The 17827-nt window shown below is 42.4% G+C and overlaps 1 protein-coding gene across 1 annotated transcript in view; it reads right to left on the bottom strand.

Annotated features, from left to right (window-relative positions):
* The window catches only part of LOC137278390 (protein amalgam-like), a 45996-nt gene extending 28447 nt beyond the window's left edge, over positions 1-17549 (bottom strand). Inside the window, exon 1 of the mRNA XM_067810685.1 lies at positions 16969-17549. Coding sequence (XP_067666786.1) covers positions 16969-17032 — 64 coding nt within the window. The 5' untranslated portion in view covers positions 17033-17549. The remainder of the gene's footprint in view (positions 1-16968) is intronic.
* Positions 17550-17827: the final 278 nt, after the last annotated feature.

Genomic DNA, 17827 nt, shown 5'->3' with positions numbered 1-17827 from the left:
CCATATTATTAACATCGGTCCTGTTTTAGCTGAATCGATAGCTTCTTAAATAATGACAAATAAATACAGCGGGTAGCAAATTGACACAAGGACTAGCCTCAGTGTGAAGTCCTTGGTGGCCGTAAAATCAATTTGTCACATTCAGAAGAGATCGGAACACGGTACCATTGGTGAGCTCCATTGCATCAAAGCAGTCTGAAGGAGCCCGCTAGCTGAGGTTTTCGCACTCGACCGGACTGAAACGGGATTCAAGAAGAATACAAACTAACTTTAAAATTAGACTCTGATTAGCTCTTTTTTACATTTCGGAGAAGATCGAAGGTTGTGTGAGAACGGAGCCTTTAGTAGTATTCCAGCAATATCACCAGTGGGGACAACAGACATGGGCTCCAAGAAGTGTCTTCGGCGTGACGAGCAAACGCTTTAACAACCAGGCCACACTACAAATGATCATCAACATCCACAAGTATTGACTACAAAGTCTGTTTTGAGCAAGTGAGTGGGCGAATGAGCAGCAGCAACGCCTGTATGCAATCGGGTCTGTGATTGGCAAACCAGTGGTTGAAAGCATGAGCCGCTATACCATCGCATGCTATCACCCAGGTCATACTATCAGATCATCATTGGATACGAAAATCAAGGAATTCCGCCGAGGTTGCTGTAGTTACCATAAAGAAAATTGACATACAACGTAAAATTTGTACTTTTGGGAATGTAACTTCACTTGATCATCAGTACAAAGAAATAGAATTGGAAGATTCTGAGTTTCGTAAGAGTATGGTGTATCTCAAGATCACTACTTTATATTGTGGAGCGTGACTGAGGATTTGTATTGAGACAATGTGTGTTGTCCGACATCCAAAGTGAGGTAGCCTAGTGATTAAAGCGTTCGCTCGTCACGCCGAAGACCCGGGTTCGATTCCCCACATGGTAACATGGGTACCATTTTCTGGTGTCCCCCGCCGTGATATTGCTGGAATATTGCTAAAGAGCAGCGTACAAGTAAACTCACTCACTCACTCCGATATCCGATGTAATTCCCTAGTCTGACGTACATCTGGCCTGTCTCAAAATCCCTGACACACATTATTTTCCCCATAGCCTAGCCCTCCCAGCAAAGCTAAAGCCCTAAGTAATGCAACTCTTGCCATCTGGTCTCCCTGAGGTTCCTTAACAATTTGAATGGGTTTATTTGTTACGATGAAACTTATATATATTCAGAAACTAAGCGTTAATCTTACTTACACCATATGTGCTCCTGTTGTTTTGAGGTGAACAGTTACCTCGCCCTTGCTTGTGTTTCTGTCGGGTGCAACTGGTGGGACACGATACCCTCACCTTTTAGCGAACACCTGTCGTCATTACTGTTTTTACTGATGCACAAACACCTGCTCATTTGGTCGGAGTCGTACAATCGGCTCTATTGTTAGCAAAGATTTCTCGTGATTTGCCGCCTTAATTATTAGGCGGACTCTTCATTGGAACAACACATGAAGTGTTACAAAGCCGATAGCGTGCACCGAGAACTATTTGAACGGCTGCGACGTCAACCACTCAAGGATATAGCTTCTGATTTCGACTCCTCAGCGCAACGTCAATTACGTAACCCGGGCAAAAAGAAATGTCTTGTGAAGGGACAAGCTCTCTTGCGATAGCGATGTCACGTACCAGCCGCCGTGTTGATAGCTACGTCACGTACATTTCGCCTGGTAAATAGCGTTGTGTATTCCCATGGTGTCGTTTTCAACGATACATCAGATATTACAAGGGGTTAGAACAACGCCAGGGAGGTTTCTTGTACCAACAGGAACAATATTCCAGCTATATCACAGTGTCAGAATAGGGGCGGTTGGGTAGCCATTTGGTTACACCGCTCATAGCAGTATTCAAGCGAGGACATCAGAAATGGATTTCACACATAGCGCCCATATGGGGAATCGAACCCGGGTCTTGGTGACGAGAAAATGCTTTAACCACTAGCCTACCCCTCAACACCATCTGGAGTCGAACCTGAAGTCAAAGGCTGGCATAGGTAAGGGGCGTAACTCTGAACTGTTATTTCCCAGTTAATGCAGGTCAGCAGCTAGACCGTCTTGAATCCGGCTTACATCCTGTGTTGTAAGAGACTTACATTAAGATATTGATCAGTTATGGCCCGGCGTTATCGGGGAATTTCGAGTTGTAAGACTGGCAGACAAATCATGAATGTCTGCTTGAGACAGCGAATGGTGTGTGTCCGATTCCCCGGGGGCCCTTTACATCAGATCGATGTCGGTAATATGCATAAACATTGCTAGTCAGTATATACATTGCTTCGAGTGGTTGCTTCTATTGTGTGGTTGTGTCGCGTCGATTTGGGAAGAATGGAGCTACTTTGTCTTTGACAGGAGAATCTCCTGAATACCTAATTGAGCATTCAAGGAACAGTGTTGTCTGTTAGAGACAATGCAGTATGGGACACTTTGATCCTTACTGTCACAGTGTTAGGAATCCGTTGATTCGTTTACACACTGGGATTCGGTTGTGCAGTGGCGAGGTGTGTTTAACGCGAGGAGGAGAGGTGTAGGATTAGGAGCAATCTATTAGAAACTCTGGTTCTGTATACGCCGAATTGTAAATCTGTACAGAGGGCTATGTCTGGGTCACATGGGACTGAATGAGATTGTGGCACATGTGAGTCAGGTAAGGCAGATTGTGACACATATGAATAAGTTAGTGTATGGCACTTACGACTATCTTAGCGCTAAGAGAGCTTCGAAAATCTAGGCCCTGATAGGAAATGTACGCCCTATGTGAGTTAGGTAGACCAGATAGTGGCCCATGTGAGTCAGATAGGAGAGATTGTGGCACAAGTGAATCAGATTGGGAAGATTATGGCACATGTCACTCAGGTAGGACAGATAATAGCCTATGTGAGCCAAGTGTTACAGTCGTGACCCCTGTTTGTAGCCTACTGTTGCTATGGTGTGAGAAAACAGATGCCAGGGGAACACAACATAACTAGCTGAGTTTCCATGATCCTTGATTGACTCCGATGTCAACTCTGGACTAACACCCCTCTGAAGACGGGGATATCGGAATGAGTAATCCAGTTACAACACCATTAGGTCCGTGGGAAAGCAAACCAGACCTCATTCGCCAAACCAAACGATCTCATTACTATCTATGTTCCTCCGTCCTCGCCTCACAGCTGACATAAGTTTATTACTCCCATGTAGTCTAGGATCACTGGTTCTCAGCACAGTGTAGCACATATCATAAAATAAGTCTGAAGGCGATTCGAAGCCGTTTGACAGAAGCAAAACCCAGCCCTCGTCACTGTTCAATGACGACAGTGTCGCCCATAAATATAGACACAAGTCTTATATTTTACATGTTCACCTGATTAATGGCCTGTCACGACTCGTGTAATCCGATACAGTGTCTGAACACATCGATACAAGACGGCGAAGATGAGGCTGTGATTGGATGGCTATATAAGACTACTCTGCCGCAACAGCTTGGTAGATGACTCCAAGTCAGAGACGTCACCAGAACGAATCATAAAGTCCTCTGTAGTAACCATGATTGATGGCGAACCGATCGGCGGAGGCTGTTGTCAACAATGTTGGTAGTGAACATGACAGGTTGGTATTGGAGTGACAGATTGGTACAGACCATATCGGCAGCACTTCATGTTCTCAGGAATACCTCTGAATGTTGTAGTATCTCAGTAATGATGGATGGTTACCTCATATTTGTTTATCTTGTGTATTAAGATTCCTTATTAAAACAACCCAGTCCCTTCTGACTATCGATTCGGACTATCGTGTGTCGACCGACGCAAAGCATTAGCCAACCAATCAAATTACGCCCAGGTGCGAGAGAAACTCTGTGGGAAGTTTAGTGAAATATACCTTTGACGTCATTCCTTTGCAGCAAATAGGGTATTATCATAACAACATATGGAATACAAGACACAGACGGCCGAGATGACATTAAGTAAAATTGTGGATAAACTGATCTATTGGGACAATAATGTAATTTCAGAGAAGGACAAAAAAATGTCTACTCCGAATGTGCCAGCCGTGTTTACAGATAAGAGCTGGGGTATTAAATGTATCATTGCTTGAACGCCTGTGATATGGTAGCTGGTAGATACATGTCTAGAACGGAAATATTCCAGCCATCTATCCGTAACAACATCAGCAAGCACAATACATAATTTATTCGCAACTGTTTTCGGTTTCTACTGACGTCTCTCGTATCATTGACTATCTAACTATAACACAACGCTATGATCTACACTGGAAATAAATGTGCTTCAACCAATTTACCATCACTGATAAATTACAACGCAAAAAAACAATGACTGACTGAGTGAGTTTAGTTTTACGCCACACTCAGCGATATTCCAGGTACATGGTGGTGGTCTGTAAGTAATCGAATCTGGGGCAGACAATCTAGTGTTCAACAGCCTGAGAATCGATCTACGCAATTGGATACGATGACGTGTGTCAGCCAACTCAGCGATCCTGACTATCCGATCCAGTTAGTCTTCTCTGGCGACAGGCATCGGTTACTGAAGACCAGTTATAACCCGGATCAGAACAAACAAAGGTTGGCAGATTAACAGAAGTATTGAACATAGTTTTCATCTATGGAGACACCCAGCTATTCCGGCTCCTGTTTGTCCGGACACTGGGTATTCTGGACGATTAGTGTTGGGTAAATATTTGGTGTTTCACGCCGCGTTCACAGATATTCCATCCACATCACGGGGTCTGTACATTATCGCGCCTGCGGTTGATATCATGAGCATCTAAGCGAAGGGGATTACGATCACATACATTAGCAGAATCAGCGAGTGTTTTCAACACCAGATCCCGTCACAATATACAACAGACTCAGGCTGCTGAACGTTAGTTCTGACCCCCGGAATTTCCCTGGGGAGGATAGGGGTCGTAGCTGTTGGGGTGTTCCGGAATTGGTACCGTCCGAATTGATGAATTAACTGTATGTTTCTGCGCTGCGCTGTATTCCATACATACCAACATTGGTTCATTTAGGTGTATCAACTCGAGAGAGAGGGAGGTCAGAGTGCACTGAAGGAACTTGTGGCATTGAAATCGTTTGTATAGTCGATGCGTGTGGAATGCAGTATTTGCGTATCAAATACACCACACTTGGCAAGATTATGGATAACTGAGAACCAAGATCTTGTTCATTTTAACAAAAAATGTAATGGACAATTCGGGTACAGTTTTCTCTTTGATGCCGATCGCGAGACATCCATCGACAATGAGAGTCTTCGACATCTGTCAAAAATCAATTCCGACATTGGTGAAGTATGTAGACATTTAGTTCCTGCAAAATATATCGCTCTTTACCGTTCCTCCACGACTGTTACATCAGCAACCAGACAATGATTAATCAGTGCGGATCTCACGGAACAAATAATAACTGGTAATGGTGTTCGATGAAAGTGTTCTCTACTGCTAGATTTTGCTGAAGAAACCGTTTATCGTTTCAATATGGGAGGTACGAATGCTACGAGAAAAGTATCTTAGGATCACTAGAGCTTTGTGAAACAGGTCCCTGGTTCACAAATGGTATTACCAGCCACATCAGCTCTTAAACGAACGGAGCCCTTTTCAAGACAGAGTCCTTATTTGGGCATGTCTGTTATTTTCAAATTTTAATCTCCATGAATAATTCTATCTGACTTGAAGAACTTGAAGCGGAATCAGCAACGAAGGTCACGGTGACATTAACTTCCAACGTCTGAACTTGGAGGGGTTTTGTTTTTGCATGTTTCGGCGTTTGTTTTTGCATATGCTGAAGTAGACTCTTGAAGCAGCGCTTTCATGATAAGGTAATTGTATGCCGCAGGGATAAGATACGACGATACAAAATAATTTGCAAGCCGACAAACGTAATTTTCGAAAAACACAGCATCATTAGCATTTGTTTAAAGGACTTGGCGCGGAAAGCGACTTGGTAATAAGCATGGGTCTCCCGAGGAGCACCAACGACAGTTCTCTGGCTATGAAAACAGTGCCGGTTTGTCAATAAGGCCATAATAACTATTTACCCAAGACAATGCTAGAAACAAAAACACATGACAGCAAGTTTAAACAATCAATGACGCCATATCTATGGCATCATGTTACCAGGTCACAGATTGGCCCGGGGTGAATGCTTTGCCCCAATATCGTTGTCTATCATCAGTCTGACACAAAATAGGATCTCATTTTGCCTGCCCTCTGGTCTGTAATGTTAAAACGTCGATGACGTCATTGGCTGATCTTGTTTCATACCAAAATACACTAATGGGATAAAGAAGTACCCCTCTCGCTCCTCGGAACAATAATGAACAAAATTAAAATAGGAATATTAGTTAGATGGATTTGTCGGGTTGATATTTGGCCTAATATCTAAAAACCTTTTTTTCTTCAGCAGGGAACCAACTTTTCATTTTTAAAATGAATTTGGAATGATTTTTCACACGAGAAGGATCCTAGAACCCTGTTCGGTAACAGAATAGAAATTCTGTGAGCATGGCGACTGTCAGCGACCAGTATTTCTAATTGTCTCCATTTCGTTCTGTTGTAAATGAGTTACAAAAATTGTACCTTATTATTTACGTATTCATAACTCGTTCCATGTATTGTTACGACAATCAAAACCAAAACGCCACAGCTTCGTTGGTGCACGAACAGGCTCGTATCAGAAGGCAGTTCTAGAAAGTTGGATTAAAGGCTAGCAAAACTAAACCTCATGGTAAAGGCATATGGCTCTTACGACAAATGGGTTACTGAAGACATATTTTAACCGGGACTTTCAAGGGTCCCGGTCACTATAGAGCAGGGTGCCGGTCACTATAGAGTATAGACGGATCCAATCCGTTTCCCAATATGTTCATATGGACAGACTTGTGAGTGTGAAACCACTGAGGCGGGTCCTATGTGAATAATGCACCTTTGAAAAGCCACTGTAAGGCGGATGGTGTAGCCTAGTGGTTAAAGCGTTCGCTCGTCAATCCAAAGGTTCGATTCCCCACATGGTACATGTGAAGCTCAGTTGTGGTGTCCCCAGCCGTGATGTTGGAATAAGGCTGAAAGTGACATGAACACGATGTAAGACTTTTAAAAGTATTCCATACCATAGCTAACCATTCATACCCTCGTAACAGAAGTGTTGAAGTAAAACAGTGAGTGTTGTTTTACGCCAGTGTGATAGAATTCAGAAGCATTTCTACATGACACACAATAATGTATTACACATATCGTAATGTAGGGAATTAAACCCGGACCTACGACGTAACTACTGAGCGCTTAACCAGTACGTCTTCAGTAATTAATAACCAATTACGGCCATGTACGAAGTACAACAAACTGTATAGAAGACAGGCGTGCAATTATTTTGTCTGGTTCTCTGTAGTTCAATAAGGACAGCATAGGTCACGAGCTGCATCATAGATAAAACATCCCACAGACCAATCCGTGTTCACCTAATCGTGCTCATTAATAGAGGGGTTCCCGGTGCGACCACGATTATGGATACTAATGATTCCAGTATTAGAACGTTCGTATCAAAGGCTTCCGGAGGGCAGTTCTATTCAATGATGATTAGGGACAGGATATATATAGATCTACATTAATTCCATGTAAAACTTATTTAGAATGTGAAACTGTGATTTGTCACTATAATGGGCTCAGCTCGTGCATCAACTGACCGACTGCAGAGGTTTGTCATTAGTACTAATCATGTTGCCATGGAAACAAATGCCTGCAGAAAGAAATATTTCTGTATGTTTTGTTTGATGAAACGGCTCGTCTGGTTCGGCCTCGTCTGAGATATATTAGTCACAAATGTTATAATTTACGTACTCCCGATACTGATAACCCAGAATCATACTAGAAATTAGTGAGAACCTGGGATTCGAACTCAAATGATTGTTTCTAGACAGTCCAGGTGAAAAGGTGAGTTTGACTTTAGGCCGCTTTTATTCCGGCAATATCACGACTGGGGACATCAGAATTGGCCTTAACATATTGTTCCCGAGTGGAGAATCGAACCCAGGTATCAGGCATGACGAGCGAACGCTTTAACCATTGCACCCAAGGAGAAGGAACTATTGGTAGCGAAGGACTTGTGCCCTGGAAAATTGTTTTACAAATTAACATGCAGGAGTTAAATAATCACATTCTGATCACCACGTAGTTTTTTAATTAAACTGAATATATTTACACATGTCTACTTCAATAATTTTATTCAATAATAATTTCACATGTCCGATATTTGAAGTTTTCTTAATATCCCTAATATCTCGATAATCATATTCAGGTTACCGATTTCTCGATTCTTTGGTACGTGCTGTTTCTATTTCTGACACATAACACAAGCCACATGGTCGTGAGAATGGTGGCACTGTGACTGCACTACACCACCATACGCGATGATATCTACACCTTGAACGAATAAAACACATGCGGAAGGAAGATCGTACATTCCTCACAACTTGTTACTACAAAACGCGTCTCAACTTCGCGTTTAAACAGCTCAATCTGGACATGTTCACATATCACAGATCGTTTAAAATATCTGTCGACGGCCAATTGAGAATCGTGTTGTTTGATTGGTACCTGGTGTGGTGCTTCATGTGGTGGTTGTTGTATGGCAATACAACGTCCCTGTCACTGTTTCGTTACCAGCGTGGAGGCAACTGTCTACTGTCTGATGGGTTTAGTACTGACAAGTTGACACGGAGGCCGGGCTCACGTGGTGTGAAACCACAGATAAACGCAGCCCCGTGTTGTTGGTATTCATTGTGGTAATCGGCGACACGATAATTCCTTCAAGATGTTATAGTCTGTGTTAGAGATGATCTCCCTCGCTCCGTCTGTTGTCTGTCACTGCCTAATTTCCTTGCGTTACAGAACATTCTTGTCTGGTTTGGGTATTGAAACAGGAACTGAAACAGTCACTTGAATTGTCTGTCGTCACATAGTATCTCTTTTCGTAAAAATAAATAAAAAATAAACAGAAAGGAAAAGAAAAAGCCACATTCTGATACTACAGTTACATGGCAACAGGTTGTGAATACTTGAAACTGACAGACACTGAAGTGTCTCATTTTGATAATCACCACGGGATTTATTCTCTGGAACCAATAACAGTTTTTCAACATAAAAAATGAAAAAGCAACAAAAACACTGAAATATTCAAACAGATACGGACAGTGGTATACACCAATGGTATACATCCCTACACCGTTCTTAGAGAGAATTAAATAGGCTTATATTTGCTATTATTACAGGACGAGACAAGCCGATTTGTCGATGCATCCATGCGGTCTAAAGAACATGATTTTCGACAAATGTTATATCAGTGTTGCTAGGAAACAAGATCTAACTCCTGGGATCCAACAACTGACACAAAGCCAATCTTGCCTCCGAGAACATACCCTTGTCCATTAGTCGTCTGAACTATACTACAGCCATGTCATGTCGAGACGAGAACAGTGAGCTGGATCTGATTTCATACACGCCTTAGCATTGTATGTGGAGAATGTTGTGGTATCAGAGCCCTACGAAGGATGGTGGCAGGCCGAGATAACAGGGTAGTCATGTCGCATAACATTATATCCCCCAACTACGTTCTGTCTGGAAAAGTGAGAACTTGTTTCGGGTGAACTTTCAGATACAAATCGAGAAATTATGTAGGGGAAACGATAATAATAATAATTATGATGATGATGATGATGATGATGATTACACAATGGCAGCGATATTAAGTACTATATGTACTGTATGTATATTATATAATAACGACGACGACGATTTTGATGATGGTGATTATGATGAAAATTATACAATAATAGCTATAATTAGTTGAAATATGTTGACGACAACGTTAATGACGAGGACGACAACGACGACAATGATGATGGTGATGGTGGAGGTGGTGATGATCAAAACCTTTATACAATAATAACTGTACGTCCTGTATGTAGTGTCTGTATATGTTGTTGACGATGACAACGGCGACAGCTACGATGATAAAGATGACGAAGACGATGACACAATAATAGTTACATACCCCATAGGAACAACGGTTTCTTACGAACATTTCAAAACACGTTTCATGATAATATGCTATAAAACAAACATGCATCAAACAATTCGCTATAACTCCACCCATGGCATCTAAATGCCATGTCACCATCAATGATATTGCCACACACTTACTTACATTATGTAATCACTGATATTACCAAATGTATGCCGATGAATGAATGGGTCGCACCAGGTGGTCCGCCATCAAGAAGGTGATTTACAGAAAGGCATTATTAAGTACTGAAAAAGCCAAACAAATCTGAAAACAGACCATCGCTGCCACGAACCAGACTATGGTGTTATGATAAAGCCACGCACCTGGTCTGCGTTATAACGAGGTGGATGTCGGTGAGGAGAGGGCTAGGGGTGGGGGTTTATAGCGGATACCTCTCTGGTGTTAAGTCCGTGCGGACTGGGGCACCCTGGGGCGACGTGACCTAGCCATCTTCTCACCTTCCCATCACGTGACTCAGAGCGGACTGCTACAAGAACTCTCTTCCATAAAACGGAAATCTACGTTTAGAGGCACTATTAAAAGTATAAGTATTCGCTTCTGTTTTCAGATTCACGAGTTACATTGTGTTTCCAATATACAAGCACGCAAAGCATTCCAAATCGAAGGCTTGTTTAACTTGCTTTAACCTTTGGTGTAAGTAGGACACCAAAGCCTTAGCAAGCCTACATACACGATAGCATGTACCATTTCCCATTCTGATTCTCTTCTCTGGCAGTTTGAAAATAATTGATCAGTGGTCCAAATTGAATTTTGGTTATTGAACATTAATCAGCCATCTCTCGATAACAATACGTTTCCACTGGGTTAAAGTACGCTGGAGACTAACATTAGTTGGGCTTAAGTTTGTGGAAATCACGGTGGCTGATTAGGCCAGCTTACTGACTGTACACTAACGATTAGACTCCTGAGTCTATGGGTTCGAATCCCTGAAGAGTGAGTGATTATGGTTTTAAACCGCTCTTAGCAATATTCCAGCAATATGACTGAGGGGCACACAGGAAATGGGCTTCAGACATCGTGCCCATATGGGGAATCGAACCGGGGTCTTCGGCATGACGAGCGAACGCTTTAACCATTAGGCTACCCAACCGCCCCGAATTCTAGAACAGCCTCCATAAAACAAGGAATTGACACATTATTGATAAAGTGTGATGCATGTGTCTGTGCGTGAGATGAAAGGAGCACGCCTCAAGATCATCAGTATTCTAATCACTCCTTTATACAATCAATTCCTTTCATTGATGTTCATGATGAAATATAATTAGTACAGGGAGGGTACTCAATACACTTATTCTGTTACACTTCCATCATACAATACGCTTGCTCTCCAAATAATCCTTTTATCTGAAAATGTTCAAATGAGGAAAGACGTTTTATCGATTCGGATGCAGATCAATTACATCATAACGACTTTATAAAAATAAAGCTAAAACCTTTCAGGTCTGATCTCTTAATAACATACGCTGAATCCCGATCCGACTCGTCAAGAGTCATATTACCGGCACAAGATGTCAACCCTGAAATGAATCTTTGATGTCGGCGAAGTCACATGCAGTCGCATATAAAACGTTCTGACAGATAAAAGTTAATCAAACGACCGTGCTACACTGCATTCATGCTGCATGATTTCATATTCATATTCGGGGCATTTAGGGTACCACGAAAGGCCCTGACTCGGCACATCCATTGTCATGTATTGGTTAGAGCGTGTGTTGAATGAGCTAAGTAACGATTAAGAATTTCTAGTGAGAAAAAGAAATCGATTGATCTGGCCCAGACGAGCCACAGGCCTATGTCTCGAGATACAAAATAGTCATCACACCTTGGGATGTTTGATGATCTAGCTCATCAACATCCTCGTAATATCTAAAGGTGAATTTTGAAACATCTGAATTTCGGTGACAAAAATGCATTTATTAACAATCACACTGGCAATAGCGTTTTCAAATGAGAAAATAATTGCGAGAGAGATAATTATTAAAACTCAGTATGAATGCCATTATCATGGAATATTAATCATTATTTCATGTATTAGATACCGATTTAGGTGTTTCATATTCATGATTATTCGTCCTTGAGTATAAACTTCTCAGGCCCTTAAACACCAGTAACACCATGCACCGTATGGTGTCATCCGAAACATATATTCCGTTTCACCTTATCCGTATAATCTATCAAAGTATTGAATAACTGTCACTGTATCTACAATATTACGAATAGACGTTCCGACCTGAACAAATGACGAAAGTTTAAAGAGAGTTTGCATGATCAGGTCCTATTAAATGGGCCCACGTCCATATTCGACTATAGAAATGTAAAAAGCCAACCGTTTGAGAAGACACGCCGATTTAACCCGGAATCACCGAGTCTCCGCACATCACGAACAAATTGCATTATGTTTGAATTGGTCCGCGGAGAGGTTGAGGCAAGTGCGCTTGCAATGGCATGTATTATTAATTACATTTAATCGGTTTTACTAAGGCCCTTATTGATCTTTAGATAACCGTCAACCAAAAACTGATAAATGTTCCTTGCACAAACTTTTAAAAAAAATGTGGAAATCGCTTTTCGGGATTGCCTCTCTTGCTTCGACGAGCTCCAAGGAATAATTGCATTAACTAACCAGACTTTCCAGTGACTAATTATTTAAGTGGATGGGAGGTCGATGGGGGGACAAATACCCCTCAAATCACGTCCCATCGTCATAAATTAGCCATGATCGTGCAGCAGGTCCTGAGACAGAAGCAACATTGGATGACCTCATTTCAAGATTCTCGTCCGGATGAATGCATTCTATGCAAAATTATTACCCCATGACGAATGAAATATTGTTGGAAGGGGAACATAGTGCATTTCATATTCCATATTTCGGAAGATCAGCTGAAGAAGGAAGCCAAGCGAACGTATCCAGGACTTGTGGGCCTTACACTCTGTATCCATGTGGGGAATCGAACCCGAGTCCTCGACGTGGCCACGAGGCTTCGCCACCGCTCCAACAGAACTTTGAGGAAACTCTATAAGCATAATATGGTACTAACAAACCAATAGGGGTAATTGAACAGCTATGTCACTAGATCCTGGCACGGATAAGGGACAAAACCCATTCTCCAACGGTGATGCCAACAACGCCTGTTTCAGAAGCAAGTTCAATGGGGTCTACAGTTAAAAAATTCCATGTAAGAGCTAGCTTAATAATATACAGCAACCACGCAGAGGTTGGGGGTGGGGAGGTGGGAGATTGGTAGGGTTGTCGGGTAGAGTGAAGCTGTAGGCATGACGATGTATCTTCAACATATGTTAAACAATTCAATGAGTAAACAATTCAAAATATCGATCTGTTGCTCATACTCCATAAACAACAGCGATAGAATCCAACAGTGAATATAATAAACATCTAGCCTAAATATTTCCACATTACATGTATGTATTCGACTGAATTCACTATACCCACTGACTTGCATTAAAAGAAATTTGCTTTGAGACCTACAAAAGAATCACCCGGAAATATCCCAACGTCGTGTTACAGGACTGACAGTGAAGTGACGTTTCGTGGAAAAAAAATATTACAGCAATCTTTTTACCGTCATTTAACACTTTGGAACTTTAGATCTCTAACAGCTTGTTCCACACTGAGCTGACATTGACAAACGCAACCGTCGTTGGCTTCACAAGAAGGCAGACATAACATCAGCATCAAATCACCTGCAGTCCCAGACTTGACACGTCTTGCTGTCATCCTTGTTACATCATGACAAGATACGCTGAAGTGTCCGCCAACCTTTAACGGGACTGTCAACTTCAGGATTGCCTGCCCCCTGAGGATACGGGTCTGATCAGGCCACACGTAACCCTGCTGGCGTAAATGCCATCAACGTGTTTCCAGTGTATTAGACCTGCATTTTTCTCGATGATCTAATCGATGATCTAATATATTTAAGGCCAGCTGCTAGTACACACAGTCGTTATGAACACTGAGTGTTCTAAAATGAGAGTGTGACTATAGTTTTACGCCGCGTTTAGCAATGTTCTAGATTAACTGAAATATAATTCCAAACTAAACCTATTTAAACTGAAAAGCAGTCCAAGTCAGTTGGGAGATTCTGAACCTGGGGAGATCTGGATTTGCTTCATTTAAGTGAGTGAGTGAGTTTAGTTTTACGCCGCTTATTAGCAATATTCCAGCAATATCACGGCGGGGGACACCTGAAAATGGGCTTCATACATCGTATCCATGTGGGTAATCGAACCCGGCGTGACGAGCGAACGCTTTAACCATTAGGCTACCCCACCGGACTGCTTTATTTAAGGCTTTGGCATTGCGAAGGGAGGGAAATAGGGAGTAGGGGAAATGTGCTTCTGTGAAATGGACTAGCAATATAACGGCGGGGAACACCAGCAACGTTCTTCACATAATGTACATATGTGGGGAATCGAAGTGCTAAAATGAAACTAACAAGAACAGGTTGTCCGATGTTCATGTATACTGCCAGCAAAAGAAACGCAGTTCTTCGAAAACAAATGACATCTCGTAAAGGTATGCGTTCATGTTTATGTCTTTTGTTTAAAAACCTGACAAAAAGAGAGTTGCCTTTCATTTGCTGGTAGTATATTTCCTACGGGCATGATATTTATCTTTGGACCTTACGTATGCAGTGTTTCGGTCACTTTTTCCACTCTAGTTTTGCATTTTCTAGGTTACTGTTTCAAGTGATAAATTTCTTTTAACTGCAGAAAGAACATCTCATGCTAGATGATGAACGATGAGGGAACAACTTAGGATGACTGGATGGCAACAGTATCCAAGGTCCACGTTGTCATGGAGTGAGTATTGTTTTCGGCTGCCGTGGAACCCCAAACGTGCGATTTGCTCATACAATCATCCCTAGTTTGGCTGACCAAGACGACTGACAGTGGGGTATATCAATTCATCAAGGATGGCTGGTTCTCTGAGGTCTACACGAAACTGACTCCCGGTGAAGACAGGCACAGCTGGTTCCACACACTGACCCTGACCTCACACCTGGTTCTGTCTTCCAGATTATACAGCGCCAGCCATGGAATAAGTGGCTTGTCACTATCAGTTCAAGCTTATGGAAACATAGTTTGATATGGGATATTTCTTGAGCATTGAAGTGGTGGAGAGAGGCCTAGCGGTTAAAGCGTTCACTCTTCACGCCGAAGACCCGGGTTCGATTCCCCCATGGGTACAATGTGTTAAGCCGATTTCTGGTGTCCCCCGCCGTGTTTTGGTGGAATAATTCTACAAGCGGCGTAAAACTACATTCATTTACTCACTTTATAGGAAATCTGACCACATTAACCTTTTTTTGGATTAACGAAGTAATGGTCGGGGCTAGGGATGTATAGGTTTACTGTATGCAGGTCTAACATTGTCTCGTGTAGCCAGCAGTGCCGGCTTTGATGTGCATTACCATGAACGTTCCCCAAGCGTGCCATTGAACGTTCCCCAAGCGTGCCATTAATAGACGTGACGCCCATCACAACATAGTCTCGTACAACTTACTACCATTCGCCTTCTCTTCTGGGAAACGACATTCACTGATGTCTTGTGTTTTAGCGGCATTTAGAAATTGTTATGAAGCTTCTTCATTCTTTCACATAAAACGTGAGGAACGTGGGAAGCTGTGTGGGAATAATAAAGAAACTCATATCCATAAAATACATCCATAATACACTTGTACTCTCTGAATCCTTCCGTGAATATTGACGATAAACTCTCAATCCTTACATGCCTAAATGTGAAAAACGGATCATACGGAATGTGTGGGTTTTTTTCAAATGGCTTATACATTTGTTTTGTTTACAAACCTCTCACCATGTAAGTGTTTAATGCACTTTTAATGAATTTGTGGATGGCTGGACCAGGATTCAATTTATGCACAAGTGTACATCGAAGACTGAGTCATCTGGTTACACACTGAGAATACAACCCTGATTTACTGAAACGGACTATACTTTGCACGTGAGGCATTATCTCTTCGCATGAATGAACTGGGTACAAATTCGACACTTCATTATGCGTTAAAAATCTTTGTCACAACAGGCGCAAATTTGTTGAAGGTCGCTCTGACTCGCTGCCAGAGAGATCGATATGAAGTAGCGATAAGGAAAGCCGCATCACGAGATAAAGGAATCAATATCGGCAATCACCAAGCATCCCAGGTACATGAGTAAGCCATGACGTCATCGAACAACATCAAAGAGCGGCGTCATCCCCATGTGAACTGTATAGGGATCCCCCAAGCTTGGAGAGATGAACAGGCTTGCCGAAAATTGCCCTAATTCTACGATCCACTCAATCTAAATTATGTAATTATCTGAGGCCGCGGCGTTTACGGTCGTTCAAAACGCCGGCCTGTTACGACATGCCATGTGGTGCCAGTGAGTGAAATGTACAACGTGATTCTGAAATGGACGAGCGTCCGAGGGCGCGCGTTTTCTGTTCAAGGCCGACTCTTTAAACCATACCATGTGTGTAAATATAATGGGCAATTGTCAGATGGACCCCTTTGTTAAGACCATAGTGGGTCGGTAGCATTTTGAGTTGGTAGACTCGGAACTGAAATCGACAACATAAGCTAGCGGGAGTCGTAGAGAGTCTGTTTACAAGCTAGTTTAGTGTTAAGATTTAATAGGCTTATTACAAAAACATTTCCGGAAAACGTGCTGGTGTGAAATGAAAAAGCGATGTAAACATTGAGCGTGAAATTCGCTGAACACATGGGTTTTTTGAATGGGGAGATACCTCGATCTGTCAATCAGTCGAAGCCCGTCAGCTTCCCAATGTTATCGTATTCTGGTTATAGCATAAAGAGATAAAGTATGACTTACCTAACGTCTGTAGGGACATCAGTACGAACATCCATATTCCGGCCAGTGAAGAGTTCATTTTCATTTCATTGACCTCCTTGAGTTCACCCTTTCTCTCGCTCTTTCGTTCTTCTCTCGCTCTCACTCCGCTGTTCGTTATCGAAGCGAGCGCTAACTCCAGCTGTCTCGGGCTCGCGGTAAAGCGACACACAGGCTCTCCCGCCTACAACACAATAGTGACTGAATCACTTGCTGATGAATTATGTACACACGGACATATAGCTTGCTGTACGCAATATCAGGTATACTCGCTATTTCGGCGTCTCCAAGTGACAGTAACGCTAAGACAATGTAGAGGGAACGGCAACTCGATAACCCGGACGGGTCAACTCGCCGGATGTACGAGTTTCCGGCTCTTAGAGAACCCTCGCCACAACACTGGGATAATTATAGACTAATTTTGTGCCCAGATAAGAGCCCAGGTTGATATCCAGTCAGAATGGTATTCCAGACATCACTGAAGTATGATTGTAAGTCATGAGTACGAACGCTCCACACAGCGACAGATCACTGCCGTACAGCTGGAGAGGTGCACTGTCAGTGAGGCGCTGAGGGCGATGAGAGCTGGCCTCTCGCCACGCGTGGTCGGGGATGACTTGCGTTTGATGGTGCCGACTGTATGCTGACACAAACGATCGACGATTAAACACCACCTTGTGTCAAAAACATATCTCTCTGTATTGCGTCCTGAAACATACCGGTTATCAGCATATATTGTGAGTTTTGTTTACTTTATAGTCTGTCATTACGTAATTATGTTGGATGTATTTCCGCGTTTTTACAACGTTGTGTGGCTTTACCTTGAGGATAGCTTAAAGAT

Source organism: Haliotis asinina, chromosome 3 (genome assembly GCF_037392515.1).
Source record: "Haliotis asinina isolate JCU_RB_2024 chromosome 3, JCU_Hal_asi_v2, whole genome shotgun sequence".
NCBI lineage: Eukaryota > Metazoa > Mollusca > Gastropoda > Lepetellida > Haliotidae > Haliotis > Haliotis asinina.
Note: the sequence above shows the minus strand (reverse complement) of the source record. Positions and strands in the feature narration are given on the sequence as shown.